Below are 22,396 nucleotides of genomic sequence, written 5' to 3'. Positions count from 1 at the left end.
TAATTAAAAGCAGAAATAAATAAACTAAATAAATAAATGAATGGTCACCTACATTTCTTTCTTTCTGTATTTCTGTGTCCATATGTTAATGAGGTAGGAGGTCCCATTTATTTCAGCATTTATTTATTCCTGTATTTATTTCAGCATTTATTTATTGAGACTTTTTATTGAGTCATGTTTAGCCCCCCATGCATTACTCTAATCGTGGCTGGATTAACCTATTAGGGTGCCCTTGGGTCCCACTTGACCACGACAAACCCCGCCACCCATGGCGTAGGGGTGAGGGATGCCACAACATCAGGTTTCAAATAATTACATACATACATTTTTTTGACGGCTTTAGTTTAAATCTGCCATAATTTAGTTGATTAGTTGACTCATTTCCAGTTGTTTTTGTCAAATCTTTATGCTTTTTCATGCTGAATGATTTATTTCCAAGAAACTTCTGAGCACATCTCTGGTAAATACAAGATTTAAAGTGGTGCATCAATTGAGACGATGTAACGGTGTCGATATCTTGATATATGATTTAAATCACCATATCAATTGTTGCCCAGGCCTTTGTCTATTAAATGAACGATCGTTTGTTAGTCGTCTAAGAATTTCTTCAATCAAGGACAGTTCTACTTTAGTTACTTTGCAGATTCAGATTATGTAAAAAAATAATGTAATGTGAAATGTGCAATCTAGCACGAGTACTTTTACTTTTGGCACTTAAAGTACATTTTGTTGCAAATAATTTGACGTAAGTGAGATTTTAACACAAGACTGTAACAGTAAATGAACACTGTGGTCTTGATACTTTTACTTGAGCGCAAGATCTGAGTAGGCCGCTTCTTGCACCGCTGATTAAAACACACAGTAAAATAGAGTATTTAGTATTTCCCCATTTACTTCTAGAAGAATAATATAAACATATTAATAAAACACAATTCCTATACATACATTTAGATTAGAAAAGTCAACATAGAAAAAGTCAGTCAGGAAAATTTCTTTAACATCCTTCAGGAAACAAAACATGCTACTTAGCTCAGGGCAATGTTCACTGTCACTGTCACACTGCCTCATTTGCACAGGCTTCCTGAACGATAACACCCGCACATATTTGCATCTCCGTGTCTTAGTTAGGGTAGTAAGGACAGGGACCTTTCGTGGCTTCTGTTTATTGGCCGAGATGCTTTACTGTGACCATTGGCAGATGTGGTCTGAACGCACACATCCTCGCTGCTGTGGGGAGGTGTTAATTCTGCTTATGGTGACTTGTTATACCACAATGCAGAGTGCACAAACAGACTCACATTGCCCCTGCCTGCCCTTTTCAGCATTCGACCCGCCTGTACAAACAAATGCATGGTGATAAAACCCCACACTTTCCTTTTTTTACCGCACATTTAACAGTTGAGGAAGAAAATGGTCCCCAGTCAAAGCTCAGATTAAGTGCTTTATGTTGAAGATCACACTCGTCTGCCTCTCTTCCAGACACAAACACAACTGCTCCTTCAAACTGGAGTTTCCCCCTTCTTGCTTATTTTCATCCTTCAAGGACTTTAAGCCACTGCAGGTGTTGGTGGATGTAACCTGAGCCTGTGTAGGCCCGGAGCAGGCTGAGGTGGTATCAACTATGTACCACAACACTCTCATTACATGCAGAATTCTCTCTTCTACAGAGGTATTCTCCTTCATCCAATACAGTCAATTAAGGGCGTCAAAATAGTCCAAACCTTGAGCTTATTAAATCATTTCACACCAGATATTTACAGTGACTTGCAGTACAGTGTGGGGAAGTCACGGTGGTATGGTGTTTGAGGGGTGAGGCATAAAGTGTATTTATTGAATTTTCACTCCACAAGCTGAAGCTAACAGAACATTGATGACAAGGCACTGTAGTTATACTTTGCTTTGACAAACAGCAGAACATCCCTCAGTACAAAATAGATAGAAAATAAAATAAAACATACAAATATTAGCAAATTATGATATCAGTAAATACTCAAGACACATAGGCTTCTGCAAATGACAAGAATAAGAATAAGAAAACTTTAGAGACGGCTTTGAACAGACTTTGACCAAGACCCAAACGTTGAGGTGAAGTGGTGTGAAAGTGGAGCTCAGGCCTGCAGATTTCAAAGAAGTTGTAGTTGGCTTTCTCACTTCCAGACACAAGCTTGAAGTGGTCGTCTGCTAGATCTGAACTGTGGAGGGTTTTTGTGCCTCACGTGTGAAACGCTGGGCTGTTTTGTTTCACGTGTGAAGCAGACTGAGACTGAGGCACAAGCCTCTACACGCCCACGCTGCTGCTTATCGCAGCGTTCCCACCATCTGATCAGTGCTTGGGGGCTCACTGTCAAAAATACTCACTCTCTATTATTATCTCTATTATTATTGTTATTATTATACAGATTTTCTTTCTTCACCCCCTTCTGTGCACACACTCCCGTTTAATGCACTTGAACCCCACACAACACCGACTCTCGTGTCAGGACCGACATCATCCGTCTGAGACAGTCATCATATGACATTTAGACACATGACGCCAGCTTCCTTTGCCTCCCACCTGTTGACACTACGTGGCTCTACATTGTCACATCTTTATCTCTTTCTTTTGATTTCTTTAATTTCACAACACGTTGGCTATTATAAGCAGTATTGGGGTGCTTGTGCTGTTGGAGTTGTTTCTCAGGCTTGAAGTCCTTCTGAGGAGCATTGAAACTGAAAGTGGGTTAAATGTGGCCCCTTGACATTTTCCCGCAAAGTTAACAGCTTACTCGACTGAAACAGCCCCCAAGTACTGTTTAAAAAAAGAAACTTCCTCCTTTTGTGATAAAGCAATAAGTGTTCTTCTTTTAAACTACAGCATCATGGTGCCTTCACCCACGTCTATTTCAGATCTGATCATCATCTGCTCCACTTAACTACATATTTAAAAAACAACGCCCATATGTACATAGAAAAAAGTCGCTGTAATTATTTCTCCTGTCCGTTTCTAGAGTCATGATTAAGTGATGGGGGATCCAATTCACAGTCCTCGTTCTTTGCTAAAACACATTCTTAAGTCAAGCCAAACACAAAAGCCAATATGAGGCTTTGACAAAAACTAATAACTCTTCCTATGTACTTATGGACGTGTAAATATTGTTTTTCGCCAGCCTTTAAAAATGTGAACTAACTCCTTTTGTACAGCCGAGCTGTCTCAGTGGAGGAGAGCAGAAATGCATTGCAGATCTCTACTTCTTCCCTAGAGCTTGGTCAGAGGAAGCAAAGGTGAAAATGCCAAAGACGGCACACATAGAGGAAGTCTTCACAGTGGACAAGTCAAAATTGCAGTCCAGATCATAAATTGAGGCACAGGATATGAGCAGGTAACAGTTTGAGATGAAGTGAAACAATCGTTATTGCAAAGCGAAAGCTTTACATTGAACGTGCAAACTGACTGGCCTAATGTGTCACTGTTTTGTGGTCACAGTATTTTCCAGACGGGGGTGTATGTGTAACATAAATAGATCCTTATTGAAGTGTTACAGTGACATTAGTTTCCACTGCAGGAAGTGTCTTGTTCTGTGTGAAGTCGCTGCCCATCTCTAAGAAGGCCCTCTCCTGTGTGTAGGGCTATGTTAATGCGTATTTGGACACTTGTACGTCATCACTCTCTGCTGAGCATCAGATCACCACAGCCTCTGCAACCAGCCCAACCTGCCGGACCTGCTTTGTTGTCTTTATGCCACGGTGTACACATTCCTCCGACATTACGTACACACTTAAGAATGCAAAAATATGCGCTTACGTAGCTCCTTTTATGTCTATACTAGAGCCAGAGGACTGATGCTCAGATGTCAGATACCATCTCATATCCCCCTTTTTTAACCCAGCTATTGTAACTAAAGCAACAACATTTCGCAGTTACATATTTTCAGTTTTACCATATTTCTGATGTCTTTTATGTTTACTTTATGTTAGTTTGGTTACATACGTTTTTACAATGAATTGGTCTTGTATATTTGTATTCTTGTAGTGGATCTTAATATCTGGTCGTACTGTTTCTTTTTAGCTATTTGAGTATGCCGAAATGTAATTGTGCGTTTGTGTGTCCGCAGATGGACTTGGAGCCAGAGGGCAAGGTCTATGTTCATATTACACTCACCGGATCCTTCACTGATGGTAAGGCTACTGTAGATTGAACTGCAGTCGAGTGTTTCTCTTCATGCCGAATCCTCGCTCTCACACTTGTACTTCTCCTTCACTCAATCTTGAACACCAGTGCTCACCATGTATGTGAACTTGTATAGTTGCTCTCTTGGCTTTTCTAGCCTGTGAAACGCTGCAGAGTGTTTTTGAATAATTATCCGTGAGCCATAAAGTGTAATAATAGAGGCTCTGAGAATAGGTGTGCATGCATGTTTGTGTGTGACTCCAGTAGGTTAGTATGTGTAAGGTATGCGCGGTCCAGCTAACCTCCTGTGATGAGAGGAAAGTTTTCTTTCTTCAGACGTCAAAGGACATCAACACCGATCTGTAGCTTAGATATGTACGCTGTCTTTAACCAATGACCACGTCACCATTTAAATAAAACAAGTGGGAAGTGACTCACAGATCTTTTGAAGCAGAAGTCTAGTTTGCTGGTGACTACATGGTCTTTAATTCCTCTTTTTTTATCTGTTGCCATCATGCCTCACTGCCTGACAAACCTTATAAAACACTGACATTTCATTTTAATTTACTTGTAAAATTACATGACAGTTGCATCAAATATTTAAGTTGTTTCAGTTTCTTTCCATTGTTGGAAACTAGCAGAACATCGTCACAGATTCATCTTTTTCTCTTTTAAATATCCACTGTTGTTATGATTGGGGTGGTTTATGTTTTCTTCCATTTATGTATGTTTTTTATGTGAATCATTTACAGCTTAAACAAAGGTAGTCCCAGTGCCCCCCCCCCCCCCCCCCCCTTGATTTTAAAATGACATTTCTCATTTAACTCCTAGGGTGTAAGGCCAGTGTAAGCCAGCTGCAGATAATGATTAATAGGCCATGCACCAAATGTGGTGAGATTGTGGTACATGTTTTTTGTTGTTCGTTGTGCCCCCTATGGGTATGATGGTTGGACAAATGGCCGACGAGTAAGGGCCATTTCCTGCTAAGACCCGTGCTTTGCAAAGTTTTTTCATTAATGGTGACTGATGTTTTTTAACCGATCAGTTTACCACATTAGGTGTTGTTACAAAAATCAAAAACTAGATGTAACATCATGAAAATTAGCAGAAAATACTCCAAGAGCATCTTTTGTAGAGCACATTGAGCTGGATATATGTGCCATATTTCAAGTTAATTGGATTTTTTTGCATTGGAAAAATTATTATTTTGGGGTGTTAATTACAGCGTTGTTTGGTGTAATTTTTTTTTGGGAAGCATTTGCAAATCCTATCCAGTTCAAGGCCACGTATCTGTTTGTTGATCTAAGCTTGTAGAGGACAAATTATTCAAAATCGGCACTAATTCGAAAGGGTTCTACCTTGTCGTGGTTTGAACCCAAATAAATGATCTCTTTGGTCAGGGCGAATCTTTTTGTTGCTACAAATCTGTTTATGGGACAGACAGTTGACCTTTTACAGAGAAAAGCTGAGTGATTGTGCATATGATAGAAGTTTTCGTGGTGCAAAAGAAGCTGTAAAGCCCCCCCTTTCACACTTCAACCACAAATATATCTGTTGTTTGCAAGGGGGATGATGGGCGCTCAGCAGATAGGTTTCCGTAATGCATGTGTAGTTTTCATCCCAGAAATGGCTCCACTACATTTACTTCAAGCTAGAATACATAGCGCCAAACCACACAGATGTGAACAAGGGTAAAAGATATGCACATACATTTACATTATTCAATGTCTAAAGGAGTTTTGTTAATCCCTTTTTAAAGCCCTGTCCTTTATTCATCTGTCCTGTTACGTCCTTCCACATTCTCTCTGTCCTCTCATGCCACAGTTAGGGTCGGGTGATATGAAGAAAAACAATTGCTGATATTCTTCTGATAATAATGTCACAAAATAATTTGTTAAATGTCGGTTGAGTTGATAACATGATGTCAAACAGGGAATTGTGTACCTGGCATTGGTGAATATTTAAACATCATAATGGGGAGCTTTGGACTCGTTATGAAACGATTCGTTAATTCATTGATTTTTCGATCAAACGAAAATTCACTTACATTTCCATCGCAGATTTTCTACTTTTCAATCTTTCATGTAAATTCATTTTGAGCCCTTTTCAGACTTTTGCTCTCATTGTTTTCTGTCAGACGACGCCATAGTGAAAGAGAAAACCTACAAGCAGTTTACAAGAAAGCGACAAGGGGCTTTGAGACGGAAGATCCACCAGGTCAACGGACACAAGTTCATGTCCACTTTCCTCCGTCAACCCACCTTCTGTTTCCACTGCAAAGAGTTCATCTGGTGAGAAAGTGGAGCAAACACGAATCACTGCCACTTCATCTGTGTGGACTGTAAACTGGATCTGATTGTGTCTCTTTCTCTGTTTTATAGGGGTGTTTTTGGAAAGCAGGGATACCAGTGCCAAGGTGAGCAGAACTTATTTCTGCCACCATAAACATACAGAAATGAGTTAGTTATGAGTTTGACACTGAGGGTTTTTTTTTTTGTAGTGTGTACCTGTGTGGTTCACAAACGATGCCACCAGCACGTCGTCACTGTGTGTCCGCGCATGAAGAAGCCAAAAAAAGAACAGGTAAGAACCATTTGAGTGTGAGAAGACACATCACTCTTTCTGTACACAGTGTCAGTATGCTGATACTGCAGGATTTCTTGTTACTGCGATTGTAAAATCAATAACAAAGTAATCAGTGTGTTAGAAGGTTTCAGGCACTCAAGCTTGTTGTTGCTGTTGTTTTTCACCTCAAATGCAGTTTGTGTGTAATGCAGGATGTGCAAAAGAAAGCAGACCTATTACAGCCCCCTCCCACACACACACACACACACACACACACACACACACACACACACACACACACACACACACAGCCTCGCTGATTGACACCTGCAGACTGTGCAGGTTCCTGTTTCTGTGTTGAGCTGGTCACTTAGCTAGAACACTGTACTTTTCCACGCATGCTTGTTGTGGCATTTTCATATGTTTCTATAAATACATCTGTGCTTGTTTTAGCATTTGAACATGCTATTTTTGCTCTGTCTTATTATATTTTGCCGAGCCATGCAAGTTTCTCTTCCTTCAAAAGAGAGATTCAAAAAGAAGCAAATGCAGCAATAAACAGAAAGAAGGCCTCAGTATGATGAACTAGGAACTTAACATTTTTCACAATGTGTGGCAGGTTAAAGTTATTTAGAATATGTACATGCGTGGGTGAACATACCGTTACAAAACACAGTGGTTGATTTACAGTGTGTCTTCTCTCTGCAGCCCATAAACCAAGGCTTCAGCATCAACGTTCCTCACATGTTCAACATCCACAACTACAAGTCGCCAACCTTCTGTGACCATTGTGGCTCACTGCTGTGGGGAATAGTCAGGCAGGGGCTGCAGTGTAAAAGTAAGACCTGTGTCTACGTTTGTCTCTTAAAATCAGGATCTCAAATGTCCCAATTTGTCTTTTATTGAGTTTGGTTTCTCTCTTCAGTCTGTAAAATGAACGTTCACATCCGCTGCAGAGGCAACGTCGCTCCCAACTGCGGGGTCAACAGTGTGGAACTGGCCAATACGCTTGCAGCGATGGGTCTGCAGGCTGGAGGACTCTCAAAACGCAACTCAGTGGTACAAAGGCTGAGCTTTCCAGAATGAGGCAATAATTAAATGTGGCTTCAATGATGCTGTTTTATTTATTTATTTATTTATTTTTGCACTGACAGACCAAAGGTGAAGGTCAGACGAGTGCACCCACTGAAAGGAGGGAGAGTACGGACACTCAGAAGCACATCCCACGACTGGGCATCTCAGACTTCACTTTCCTTCAAGTCCTTGGCAAGGGCAGTTTTGGCAAGGTGGGAATGACAAGAGAGTGTAATGAGAAGTGCTCTCCCGTCTTCTCGTTTCTCAGTTTGTAGATCCTCGATTCGGTTGCCTTTTCACATATTAGTCCCTTCCACCTGAGATGAGTCCGGAGGAGGCAAGGAAGATTCACAAAGAGAGAGGCGTCAGGGAAGCAGGCGTTTAACAAACTGAGTCGTCTGTGATTCCGAGGTGTCATCTTAAAGCAATGTCAATTTTAATATGGCATGTGGAACAGCTCTTAAATTCATCACAGGTGGCTAAAAGACTCCTGCAAACGATACACCTGTGTATGCTCATTCCTCAAGCCTCCTCTCTCCTTGCGGGGCATTTAAGGAACTGAGACATCCTTCAAGAGTTTCTGGGGCTCAGACGGGGGGAGAGAGGAGCAATGAGGCACAAAATAGAGAAATGAAAAGTTCCCTGTGTGTAATCAAGTGAAGACCTAGTTGAAAAAAGAGGAAGACGGTGGAATGTGGGGAATATATTCAAGTGACATTTATTAAAAATCTAGATAAACGTTATCTATTTTGATTTGTATCAAGGTGACTGAACCTGTCTTCTGTGTATGGTGTATCCTCAGGTGATGCTGGCGAGACTAAACGGCAACGATCGGGTTTTCGCCGTGAAGGTTTTGAAGAAAGATATCATTTTGCAGGACGATGATGTGGAGTGTACCATGACTGAAAAGAGGGTGCTGTCACTCGCCTACTGTCACCCCTACCTCACACAGTTGTACTGCTGCTTCCAGACGCCGGTCAGTACAGATTACGCACACATGCATTTGTGTCACGATCGAGGACACTTTTTATTGCAAGTGTAATCTGTGCATTATGCAATTAAAAAAGGCAATGTGTTCATGTCAGACAGAATTCCTGAAGACAAGTTGTTGTATAATAGAAACATTTTGGCAGCTTTCAAGCATTTTATTTGATAGGACAGACAGGAAATGGGGTGAGAGAGAGAGGTAGAGACATGCAGCAAAGGGCTGTAGATCGGAGTCGAACCCACGGCCGTATTATATATTATACAGTATTATACAGTAGTCTTTCTGGAATTTTAATTGTTACTTGCATGCAAGCACGCTGCAAAGATCATTTTAAAAAATCGACATTACCCAGTTAAAATAGCTTGGATACCAGATTATATGTATAGCACTTTTCTTATTCTACCATACTCTAATTACTTGACAACTTGACAAAAAAGCACTGTGGTATTAATTAACAGTTCCCTCCTATGTTTTACATTGATGCCTGATACTCAGGTCTTTATAGACTTTACGTATTTCTAAGCACTACAATACTTTTGGGATCTTAATGTGGCATAGATTCCATTCTTACAGCCTTGCTTACCAATAAATCCAATAAATCAGTGAAATGTAATGTTACCGTCATACCATTAATCTAGACGTGCACATGTTAGTTTTAATTTTGTATACTGACCATAAAAATGTGTGCGCGTACAGTAAGACACACTTCAGTGTTTACAGTTATTATGTAGTATAGACTTTGGACACAGCATTGTAGTTTGTGCATTGGTCAGCAGGTGGCAGCAGTTTCACGGTGTTGTGCCTGAGAGGCTGTGAGGGAGTGAATGAGCCTTGGCTGGCAGAGCTTTTCTTCTTGGCTCCGACAGGACACTCATAATCTGCTTTTGTTGTGTGAACCACCACTGACCTACTTCCCCACGGATCAAAATAGAGCAGCACAAAGTAAAGAATTAACTCAATGACACTGCTCCCCTGACACCTTAAAACCCACACAGCCACAGAACAGCGTTTGTTCCACCACTGTACCTCATCTTTACTTTTTAAAGTTTTTTTTTGAGCTGGTCGTCACTATAAATTGTAAATTAACTTTTTCCCCTGAAAGCACCTAGGAACATTTTGAAAAACATCTACAAACAAAATTGTAAAAATGATCAGTTATTACATTTTGTTATAACATTGCTTATATTACTATTATAATATTGACTATTTAAAGCATCATTTTGTATGCATTTTTAACTATTCTCAAGTGTGATTTTAAAAAAAAATGCAAGTGAGTGTGTTTGGAAAGAGTGGGAGAGGTGATGAAAGGGGGACATGTGTTGAGTCATTGGTGAGACGGGCAGATACTTTTTCTTTTACTGAATGACACAGCAATTTATCATCAGCTGCTCATCTTCACCATTAAAAAGCAAATTAAATCTAATCTTGCATCGCCAGACATCTAGCTCATCAAGTTGGCCGGGGTTTGGAGAAAGTCTTGCAAAATAATCAGTAAAAGTAAACTTTGGATATCTCCGCGCAGCCATTCATTGGGTGTGAATTTGAAATGACCACTTCAAGAGATGGCATTTGCGGTTACTTGAATGTTCAACTACAGTTGTAGGCAGTGAACCAGGCTTTTGAGATTAAATGGTACTTGCACCTCGGAGCTCAAATGTCAGTGTGTGACTAGCATTTTCAAATTCCACAACTAAATAAGACTCAACAGATGATGTACAACCAAGAAACTGTTCTAGTGTGGATTTAAAGATTCCCTTTACAGCTGCACCACACACAGAGTGCTGCCTGCCTCACTGGTGCAGCACATTATTAAACATTATATATTTCAGCGTAAATACCAGACCACTCTCAACCACAGAGCTATAAAACCGAGTCAGCTGTAGCTGAATGTCCTGATCACTTCAGGAAGCTTTATGAGCAGGTCTGTACATCACGTTCTCCTGCAGTGTTTTTTTTTTCTCTCTCCCGGCTCATTTTGTAGATCACATGTCAACCGTAACCTGTAATGAGAGAGAAAGATTTATGGATTTGATCAATTTCTTCTTTTTGCCCCACTGACTTTCAACTTCGGTTGGTTGCAGGAATCCATTAAACAGACAAGTAAAATTGATGGGAAGCAGACATGTATCACCCTTGAAGCAATCTCAGCATGTCCATGGTCATGGGTTCTTTGACTGTAATAACATGGGAGTCTCTCTGAGACTGTGGCTTGTGTGCACATGTGTAAAAGTCATCTCCTTGCTCCCTTTTGCAGGACCGTCTGTTCTTTGTGATGGAGTTTGTCAACGGTGGCGATCTCATGTTCCACATCCAGAAGTCCAGGAAGTTTGAAGAGCCGAGAGCATGTTTCTACACAGCAGAGATCACCTCCGCTCTCATGTTCCTGCACAGCAAAGGCATCATCTACAGGTATGATAGGCATGCTGTGCCAAATACAGTAGAGTAATTACAAATATTTGTGCACAGAAAGGTCTCCAAAGCATCATGTCTCGAGCTTAACTAGTCCTTTAACGAGTCCCCATAATGAGTCTTAATTGAGATTTTGTATTCTGATTACAAAATTCTGATAATAAAATCAGGGTTTTGTATTGGTTTGGGTTTTGAGACTTCAAATTTATAACGGAGAACGTGCAGTACAGACTTGTGGCATGGAGAAGATGTGAGCATTTATCAAACAGGCAAGTTATATTATAAAAGATTTGGTGTCCATCATTTTTGGATCTAATGGGGACTATGGCATTTTCACATCTGTCCTTTTAGTCCAGTCAAAATAGTTTGTTTTCCTCTTAAGTGCGATTTGTTTGGGCAGGTGTGAACACAGCAATAACACTCGGATGCAGTCCGAAACAACCGCACTAACACCCTTTAAAGATAGAGGATTTTGGTCTGTTCACAGACACCCATCTGGAGCGGTTAGTTTGTGGTGGAAATGTGAACCAACCTTGTTCCGACTGAAATACAAAGTGTACTCCGCAAATTTGAGCTAAACGGCTCCTGTATTCAGGTATTTTTTGCATTCTGGGATGCAGCCGAGCAGGCAAACTGTAGCAGCTTGCATAATAGGCTAATAGTAGTACAAAGCAAGCTGATGTTTTTCTCACAGAAATACAGTATGCATGAGTCCAGAATACAGGACCCTCTTTCTGTTTTTACTTTTCTGCTCCTACGGCCTGCCCCAGACAAATCTGACCAATAAGCAGAGGGAAAGTTTGGTTTGTAAAGATATATTTGTGAAAAGAAGGTGAATTAAGGGGAAAACGCTCACAACAGTGCAAACACAGTCTGCATACAGCCTCGTCCTCTGTTGCATTGATTCGGTCCGTTGTGTCTTTGGTAAATTGTCCAACTTAATGGGAGTGAAATGCAAAATCTCTGGGGTCCTTCTTTTAAGATGGATGTGTTAACTGTGTTTATTCAGCCATTATATCCTCACCATCAAGTCAATCATACTGAGTTTGCCTCTGTGGTTTCATCTCACCCTCCTCTCAAAATAGTGTTATCTCTTAATGATTTTTTTTCGATTAAAATTCACCAAGCTGTGTTGCAGCCAGACACTTGGACAGTTCATCCAAATTTTCAGTTTTCAGCTTATTTATATTTTCCTCAAGGCCCTGACGTTATAATAGCAGCACAGTGTAACAGCAGATTGCCACAGACTGCGTGCTACGACAGAATGGTTACATTTTTCAGTAGGGTGGCAGAGCAGCAGGCCCCCCTGCCAGGACATGATGATAAGAAATGGAGCATCATGTGAGCTAAATCCTGAGTTATATTTAGTGGTCCAAGTGTTGTGTGTCAGCCTGCACCACGTAGCATGACTGGCTTAAGAGGCCACGAGCAGTTTGCATGCTACAACTAAAATAACAAGCCAAAGAGCAGCTTGCACATCAGGCCATTGTGAGAAGAGCAGAGATCATCCTGCCTCGGTAACTGTGTTGTGTAATATACAGCTGCAACGATTAGTCGGCTAACCGATTAGATGGTTGACAGAAAAATGATCGCCCGCTATTTTGATTTATCATTAAAATGATTTATTCTATATCCAATAAGGCAGAACATGCTGTTTTTACCCTCTAACATATGGATATTGCCTGCTTTACTCTGTTTTATACCATATTAAACTGATATCTTTGGGTTTTAGAGTGATGAAACAAGACCGTCAAAGGCATCATCTTGGACGTATTAACTATTTATCTAGAAAATAAAAAGACAGATGAATTGATAATGAAAATAATTGTTGGTTGACGCTCTAGTGTAATATGTCACACATCACTAAATATCTCTCCAAATACATCTCTTTGAGCTTGATGTGAAGTTGTGTGTTGAAACTTCTCAGTTGCATGTTTCCTGCTACCGTCCTCCTCTGAAAACAAGTTTTAAAAGGTTGTTAAAATCCTGTGGTTATTCATGATATAAAATACATCTAGTTTAGTTAGACTTAATTCAAAACAGTCTGAACCCAGGCTGACTGACTTTTAACAACTGTTTAGTGAGGAGAGTCAGGGGAACACAGTATCATGAACAGGCTGCTTAATGTCATGCAATCCAATACAAAGGCAGGGCCTTTGTGTAGCTGAGTTTTGTTGGGACTGTGCCAGAGACGTGTTGTGTTGTGCTGTCTTAATTTGTTTGCCCCCACCACCATGATGGAGAATAAACCATATTAGGAGGGAACAAAATATTTTAATAGAAAAATGGCAATAATATTAATAATAAATAGAGTGCTTTAAATCCTCTTGTATGTTGTATATCAAGACACTGCTAAATAGGGACTTTACGTGGGTGTGTATGTGTATAGATCTCAGATCTCATTGTGGTCTTCTGCTGCTGTGACCTATCTGCTAGAAAGTAGGTGGTGTTGTGCGTTCACAGATGCTCTTCTGCATTCCTCTGTTGTAACCAGTGGTTATTTGAGTTACTGTTGCCTTTCTATCAGCTCCAACTCTGGTCATTCTCCTCTGACCTCTGGCATCAACAAGGCATTTGTGCCCACAGAACTGCCACTCACTGGACATTTTCTCTTTTTCGGACCCTTCTCTGTAAACCATAGAGACGGTTGTGTGTGAAAGTCCCAGTAGATCAGCAGTTTCTGAAATACTCAGACCAGCCTGTCTGGCACCAACAACCCAATTCTGATGCTCGGTTTGAACTGCAGCAGATCCTCTTGACCATGTCTACATGCCTAAATGCATTGGCTGATTAGAAATTTGCGTTAACGAGCAGTTGGACAGGTGCACCTAATATAGTGGCCGCTGAGTGTAGATCTCAGAAGGCCATTGTAGTTTGTCCAGATGTACTTTTACCCTCTAACCACAGTTAGAAGCAAAACTTACAGTTTGTGCGTCACAGTGTTTGTCAGCACTTCCTCTTCTTTACAGAAACAGCTAACTGGGTAAGACACAGACTTGCAATATGAAAATTTCCAGAGTGACCGAGTTGAGTACCTCCATGTGGCAGATGTTAACTGTTACTGTGGATACAACACTGTCAGACTTTGAGCCTCTTTCTATAGGAATAGGGTCTGTTAAAGTCAGGCTTGTCTTTCCAGTGTGTTGAGGTGGCTGCAGGAAGGAGCACAGGAGCACTAGTTTCAGAGGGTTATTTACATAGTGATGTGTAATTCTGTGTAGCTCAGTGATGAGAGCACGGCAGTTAAGCCTCCAGGGTTAGAGATGCATTTCTCAGTGGACACATTCATACTAAAATAGATCCACCAGTAGCACTGGGAAACGCTTTAGAGTATGAAAATGTTTGCAAAACAGCAGAACCGGCCATATATCGCAGACACTCACTGAAACATAAATCAATTTAGTGGCCTCCACAGTTTTTTTATTGCTGTGGTATTAAGCCCTCACATGTTCTGATCTGTGTACTGTACAGCTGAATGGTCTTGATGTGTGAGTTGCTGTTTATTGGCATGAATATCTGAGTCACTGTTACACAATCGGCTTACGTTACAGAAGAGCAAACCAGATTAATCCAACCAAACCAGATTAATCCAACCAAACCAGTGTTGCTTGACACGCTGTCTCTTTTTCATTCTGAAATTCTGTATTTTTCATCCTGTTTAAGGAAATGACTCACAACCCTTGTTTTCCTCTTTTTCTGGAAGAAACAGGAAATTAAAAAAACTGATAATTTTTTAAAGTTGTATGCATCTCCAAAAAATAATTTATCTTCAGCTTCCGTATCGTTGATCCAGCTTCAGTCAATATGTAAAACGTATTGTTTTAGTTGGGTCATCTGATCGCAGGTTAGAGCCCACACTCAGAAGGTTCCATCTCCGTCAGATGACAAAGCACCACCTGTCATGAACCCAGAGATCTTTTCCACCGTTTAATTCGGGAGGCATCCACATGCACAAACCACACTGAGGGAAGATGCTTTCACTGATGTTACATTTTATTTTTTATTCAATAACTAGAGACTATCTCACACCAGCCGTGATGGGGTGGGGCCGTGACCTTTCCCTGCTTCCTGTCCCCCTTCTAGGACAGACATGACAGAATACTCAAAACCACCTCTGTGGTTTCCGCTACAGCTGTCACAGCTTGTAAATATGAGGCCAATATGTTATCGCTTTTTGTTTTGACTAGACTTTAGACTGTTTGTAGGATAGCATTGAGTCATTTTTATGCCAACATGGTCATTTAATAACTTTAGTAATAAAAACATAGTATGATGTAATACAGATGTAATACAATAAAACAGGTTAGCTAGGATGTAATTACAGTACGCTCTTTTCTTCTGTAGGTAATTTTAATGATACATTTTCTTGATTTGATAATAAAAACAGATTATTTATTTAAATAGTTACATTATTATACCCCAAAATCACAGATCACACATTTGCTTTAGAGGAAAAAATCCACACTGATAACAAAAAAGGTGTGGGAGGTGTAATATCACTCCTTCACCTCCAGTGCATGTGAGGACATCTGATTTACTTCACTGCAGGAAAATAAGAAAACCTGTATCTCAGGTTTGGCCTCGCCTCGATTCAGAATAAATATTGACATCAGGGCACTTTTTTCCTTGTCACCAGTGGTCATCTGACTCTTCCTGGCTGTTATTTAACGGTTAGCGAGTCGTCTGTCTCCTGCTGCCACCAAAGGTTCACTGTCCTCAGAAGACCTCATTTTGTCTCCACCTCTGTTATATATACTTAAAACAGCACCAACAGGGTGTGACTAGAGACTGAACACAAACTTGACATTTTAGCAGCTGTTATTATTTTCTGCGTATGTCTGCTGCGAAACAAATACCTAATTTTCTCTCTTGGTTTTGCCTTTAAGGGATCTAAAATTGGACAATGTTCTTCTGGACAAAGACGGTCACTGTAAGCTGGCGGACTTCGGCATGTGCAAAGAGGGCATATTTGAAGGCGCGGCCACAGGAACTTTCTGTGGGACCCCGGATTACATTGCCCCCGAGGTCAGTTTCTACACTTGTGCTGAACTTTACACACCTACAGTTCAAGACCCATAACTACTAAGAATGACAGACATTTGGATCCACCTGTGATACAGAACATTTTCATATATGTTGGTGTGTGATGTTACATATATTTCACTTTTTAACATTAACAGATTGCGGTAAAGATTCAAACACTTGTAGCTTCCTGCATCCCAGGTCTTCTGAGTTCATATGACGCAGCTCCCAGTCCTATCCTCTCTCCATCACACCACCTCAGTATAAACAAACACTGTGGTCACTGCCTGTCACTCCAAACTCTCTCCTGACTTACTGGAAGTCAGCGTACCTGTGAGGTCCGTTTGGGGAAGGGCTCTGTGGTCCTTACAAAAACTGATCCCCTCATCAGAATGCAGCTCTACATACGTGCTTGGTTTTCATAATGAGGGATTAAGATGGTCTTTGTGCTCATGTTTGAGTGTTTTTTGTCTGACCAAGACATTAATGAAAGGCTTTTTTTCCTGTCCTCAACAGTGAATACTTGCTCCTCAGTGCAGCCTCAGTGGCGACACACTAATCCAACACGTCTACTGACTGAACCTCATGAAGTGGTTTTAAGTTTGTGGTAATGCTCTCTGTGCTGTGATGCGTAGCTTTAATGCTATGCTGTGACATGTTTCCACAGATCCTGCAGGAGATGCTGTATGGGCCCTCTGTTGATTGGTGGGCTCTCGGGGTGCTTCTGTATGAGATGCTGTCAGGACACGCTCCCTTTGAGGCCGAAAATGAAGATGACCTCTTTGAATCCATCCTCAATGAAGAGATTGTTTATGCGTCTTGGCTCAGCGCAGAAGCTGTGAATATACTCAAAGCTGTGAGTCTGTGTTTTCATCAACCGTTAAAGTTGCATAATGGATAAAGCTAAATGAAAGGCAGGTCAAGTGCTGCTTTAGTCAGTCTTTTTGGCAGACATTCGCCCTCCTCTTGCCCCTGACTTTTTTTCACATTATCCAATTGCAGGAAATGTCTCTGAAGCTTTTTTTAACCTGAGCTAATGATAGAGAAAATCAATGTCTCACTGGACTTGTGGCCAGCATTTTGAACATTTACTAAAAGACAAATTCCCTGCATTCCTGGACAGAGTCTGCTGTGTGATTATATTAGGATATCCGAGGTCGGAGCAGCTTTGCTCTGGATTTCTCCTTTCAGGGTTTGTTATATGTTGTCCTTCAAACTGACCGACACTGACTGCAGAGTGACTGGCAGCCCTACGGACCCCTGCTAGCCAGCTGTTTGGCCTGGGTCTCTTACATAACTATATTAAAGCAAGGTTCACTGCCCAACCACAGCACACAAGCTATAAATACGACAACGCCTCCTCCCTCCACTCCTCCCCTCTTTGCACCCTGTTCTCCAGTTCTCCTCCTCTTATCCTTGTTCTTATTCCAACATGCTTGAGGAAGCGCAGGTCCGACCTCCCATGGGGATTTGAGTCACTGCTGACAGTGTCACACGTTATGTAAAGGTGCTCGTTGGCATGAGTGGATTTGAACGCTGCTGCTCTATTTATACTGAAAGTTGATCCGCTGCAAAGTTCTCCTTGTTCCTTTAAGCAAGTGCATGGAGTTTGGTTGAGTTTTAAAGAATAATTGCTTTTTTAATAAGTTTATTTTAGTCAGTTATGTAAAGACGCTTTATAAACAGATAGACATTGATTGGATGATGCTGTTACTTAGATCTGAAACAAATAATTACTTTCATTTTTGATTTTTGACTTATCGATTAATGATTTAATCTAAACAATATAGATCTGGGTGAAACGGAGATATTGTAGGGTTAACTATTAGTGCTTTCATAAAATATTTACACAATGAGATTTTTGATAAATAATCTTAGACTTAGACTTCTCTTTATTGATCCCTTTGGGATGACTCCCGCAAGGAAATTGAATTTCCAGCAAAAACACAAGGGAGGTATAAAAAAAAAAATACAGTATAAGATAACTAATAAACTCTTGGCTAAATAAATACAGATAGTATAAAAAACAGTAAACAATAAACTCTTAGTTCAATATATATGAAGTAGCTGTATAATCAGTAATGTGGATATAATGAATAAGTGGGTAAGGGAAATAATAGAAAAGCTAGAATAATCTGTTGAATTCAGAAAATTATATCACTTTACTGCAATGAAGCTTTTAAAATCAGGAACTGGCAACACTTATGCTGTGTAAGATAGCCAGTATCTAAGATGACAGCTAGTTTCATAAAGTGGAGAATGGCTTCTTCATATAGTAATGTGTCTGTATTTGTATTTGTGCTGCTGCCTGTCTTTGTCACTTCAAAAAGCCATTCTTAATCTCACTCAATCTCTCCTGGTTGAATAATGGTTAAATAAAAAAAAATGTTGACATGGCAATCGTGTGCTGAGGATGGCACAGCTGACATGTAGCCATGGAAAGATGGCGTCATCTTCAGTGCAACGTTCTGTGGTCTGTAAGCTCCTGAACTGATTGACTCTTGCTGGTTTCTCTAGCTCCTTTATTTCCACTTCAAGGGCCGAATTAGTGTAATGGTGTGGTTTCTTGAACATGTTTTAAGCATAGAACTACAAATCACGTCAACAAAGTCGTGCTTGCAGCTGCAAATCCTTGCACGCGAGTGTGAGCATGAAACTATATTTATTCCCCTCAAAAAAGATGATGTCTTGATGTTAACAGCCAAGTCACTGCGTGATTCGAGTCTCTGCACATTGATTAGTATGGTGTTCCTGCATGATTTGAGAACAAAAGCTGCATAGAAGTTGTTTTATGCTTCTGAAAAAGTGTTATGTTGGACTTACCCATGCAAAACGAACAGTAGGGTGTTTTAAGTTCATCCCCTCTTTAGCTTTTCATCTCCCCTTTGCTGAGGCACATGGTTTAGGCCGCTGGTAGTTAACAATGTTTGGAGCTGATATGGCAAGACAAATTGAGCTTTCCAATGACTTGGGGTTAATCTGGCTACTGTCTGTGCAGACGAAGGCCCTTCAGTTAGTTGAGGCCTAGCCTGAATGTCATCACCAGCCCTTAGGTGTGCACAGACTACTCGGCCAAGAGAGAGCTGTCCACAACACTCTCTTTTCAGGTTTTTACTTGCCTCCCAGAGGCAAGTTGAAACTAAGTTTTTCAATTTAGTTTGTTTTGTTTGGACCTCTCCCTCTGGCCACTACTACCCACCACTACTTTGGTGGCAGAGAAACAATTGTAGTCAACAGGTGATCCACTATTCTATTGTTTTATTATGTACAACACCAGGAAGTTGGGTCACCTTAGATGCACTTTACTGAACTTAGCTGAACTCTCTGTAACTGGAGCATAGTGGGAGGTGATAGATACAGTCCAGGGTGTGTTTCTCTTTTGTAAGTTGTGAGGCGGGGCATAACTGGATATCATCCTGGCTTGCATCCAGTTTGGCATTGCTCCCAAAAGCTTCTTGTCTGATCTAGTTGAATAACATGCATCACATTTCCTGACTATGTACAGACAATTTTGGGGGCAGTGGCCTAAAGGTAAGAGAAGCGAGCTTGGGACTGTAAAGTTGTCAGTTCAATCCCTGGGTAAATTTGGGTGGGGAAAGTGAAAAAGCAGCGCTTGCCCTTCCTGCATTTCCACCACTGACATGCCCTCGAGCAAAGCCTCTAAACCCAACCGCTCCAGTGGAGCTGCTCAGTGTTCAGGGTGTTCCTGCAAAAGACACAAGTGAAATAATTCATAAATGCTGAAATTCAAACTCCAGACAGTGTGATCCTTCTTGTGTGTTATTGATCTTTATTTATAATCAACTGATTTCTTATTTGGTCTTAAGGGAATTAATTCATCTTTTTGTTTTTCACAGTTCTTGACCAAAAACCCGGCCCGGCGTCTGGGCTGTGTGGCCTTAGAGGGCGGAGAGAGCGCTGTGACCAGCCATGCCTTCTTCACTGGCATCGATTGGGAGAGGCTGAATTGTAGGGAAATGGAGCCACCCTTCAAGCCCAGGATCGTAAGTCAAAGAAATGACTTTATTGATAAGCTTTGTCATAAATGATAATGAAGACAGCAGCCACTGACTTCGTCTTAACGTCTGCCTGCAACTGTGATTTTTGCTGAACTGTTAATTAAAATCTGTTGCTGCTGATAATAAAGAATTCTTTATTATTCCCCTCCAGAAAACACCGGAAGACGTCAACAACTTTGACCCAGATTTTACTCAGGAAGAGCCCACCCTCACGCCCATCGATGACCCTCTGATCCCTTCCATCAACCAGGAAGAGTTTCGTAACTTCTCCTTCACCTCGCCTGGACTGCAGGAGAGCTAAAAGTCTCCTCCTTGATCCACCAGTCTTCCTGAACTCTCATTTTTCTCAGTGTCTGCCTTTGTCTAAGACAGTTCGCAGTGGTACATCCAGTATGACACTGTCACATTCCCCAGAGACATGAGGATGAAAAGTGACGAGAAGTCAGCCAAACACGTGGTCGACAAGAACCGTTGTTGCACTTGATGAACTCTTAAGCACTCTTGTAATTCCCAAAAAAGTGGCTCTTAAAAACGACTTTTAAAAACGACATTAAGTTTTTAGTGGGGACATATTCATGCAAGCGACTGTGTGGAAATGGTGTGTTTGAAATGTTGTTGTAAATTTGATTGACAAAAGTGTACAACCTTGGATTTTTATTGTACATTGTGCTCTGGATAACAGCACTTCCAGTTACTTCAAATGAAAAAGCACTTTTTGGAGCATGAGGGCATGGTTGGTGTTTTTTGCTCTCCAGCACTGTCCAGAGAAAGTCAGTTTTAACCAGCCTGCCAGGGATTCCCAGAAAGTCCAGCTGCCAGTTAAAATCCCAGAAGGAATGAGTGAGCAGATGAAATAGTTTTTCAATGATGTGACCCTACTCTGGAAAAAAACAAATATTCACAGACCCACATATACTGCCTAAATGACATAAGTTTAAAATGTACATTGGTTTGTCTAAGTTGCTTCAGTCAGTTTCCGACAGTAGGAGTTGTGTATTATGTGTTTATTAGTCGCCCTTTAAACAAAAAACTTGGCATCTGCCTCAGTGATTCTCCATGTAATTTGACGTGTTGAGGCTGATTCACCATTTTCATCTGGAAGCTCTGTGGTGATTCACACTGACTGTAAAATATCCAAAAGTTTTGAGATTGCCCCACACAGTTACATCCAGCAGCAAGAATAATGCTAGTTATGTAGTGTTTGGCAATTGTCAGATTCAATTGAGTCTGAAGGTTTCTCAAGAGTATCAGTAATTGCTCAGTCTGCTGCTCTCTGCTTACACACACACTCTCTTTCTCTCAACAAACACAGAGCCTTTGAAAGCTTCCAGCTCCGTGGGCAGACTGCCTGGGCAATGAGAGCTCACAGGGGGGCATTTTTGAACATGCAAATCTGAGAAAGTTATTGAGTATTTTCCCTGCTGAACACTTAAACCGCCCTCACTGTGAGAATTTAGAATTAGCAGGAGAGAGAAAGAGAGAGAGGGAGACAACTTCAAACTCGAATGCAAGAAGGTTTTCACACACACTTGCAGACGATAAACACTAGGTGCTAGACAGAAGAACATAAAAGCTGGGAAAATAGAGTCTGCTTGCTAGATAATGCTCCCGTGAACTTATATTTAATATCACCAAGTGACGAAGAAGAGCCTGACGTCAAAAAAACATCACTTGGTGATGATAAATGTTGTTCATGGGAGCATTATCTCTATTTTTCCAAACTTTAACCCTGCAACACAGTCAAACTGTCTGATCATGGTGGGGGCGTTCTGAGGTTCTTTTTGTCATCGTAAACCCAGTAGAGAATAAACAGGAAACCACACGGCGTCATTGCTGTCGCCTTTGATGGGAACAGGAAGACAAGAATCATGCTTGGGACCCTTTGAGAAGCATGAATACAATACAATTTGTGCTGCTGGTAATAAACTGTAAATTGAAATAGTTAAACCAAACCAAAAAAAAAAAAGAAACACACGCCATTGAGAGGAATCTGTGTTCCCTGCACTGAACCTGCCCAGACATGGAGCGCCCCGGCCTGCAGGACGGAGATGGACTCTTCCTGTTAGTCTGGGGGAGGAAGTCTTCAGGCTCCACATCGCATCTGTTTATCTCCTCAGCTCCCTTTCCTGTGGAGGCTCGTGCGGCTAAATACTGTAAATTGGTGGGTACAGA

The 22,396-nt window shown here is 41.0% G+C and overlaps 1 protein-coding gene across 1 annotated transcript in view; it reads left to right on the top strand.

The window, feature by feature from the left end:
* The window catches only part of prkcha (protein kinase C, eta, a), a 22,135-nt gene extending 1,190 nt beyond the window's left edge, over window positions 1-20,945 (top strand). Inside the window, exons 2-14 of the mRNA XM_083924166.1 lie at window positions 4,092-4,155; window positions 6,285-6,438; window positions 6,529-6,563; window positions 6,648-6,730; window positions 7,421-7,550; window positions 7,638-7,771; window positions 7,867-7,998; window positions 8,589-8,762; window positions 11,029-11,183; window positions 16,070-16,208; window positions 16,873-17,061; window positions 20,063-20,209; window positions 20,376-20,945. Of these exons, the coding sequence (XP_083780292.1) occupies window positions 4,092-4,155; window positions 6,285-6,438; window positions 6,529-6,563; window positions 6,648-6,730; window positions 7,421-7,550; window positions 7,638-7,771; window positions 7,867-7,998; window positions 8,589-8,762; window positions 11,029-11,183; window positions 16,070-16,208; window positions 16,873-17,061; window positions 20,063-20,209; window positions 20,376-20,525 (1,686 nt within the window). The 3' untranslated portion in view covers window positions 20,526-20,945. The remainder of the gene's footprint in view (window positions 1-4,091; window positions 4,156-6,284; window positions 6,439-6,528; window positions 6,564-6,647; window positions 6,731-7,420; window positions 7,551-7,637; window positions 7,772-7,866; window positions 7,999-8,588; window positions 8,763-11,028; window positions 11,184-16,069; window positions 16,209-16,872; window positions 17,062-20,062; window positions 20,210-20,375) is intronic.
* Window positions 20,946-22,396: the final 1,451 nt, after the last annotated feature.

Source organism: Echiichthys vipera (genome assembly GCF_963691815.1).
Source record: "Echiichthys vipera genome assembly, chromosome: 12".
Taxonomy (NCBI): Eukaryota; Metazoa; Chordata; class Actinopteri; order Perciformes; family Trachinidae; genus Echiichthys; species Echiichthys vipera.
The sequence above is the reverse complement of the archived record's forward strand: the minus strand, read 5'-3'. Positions and strand labels throughout refer to the sequence as shown.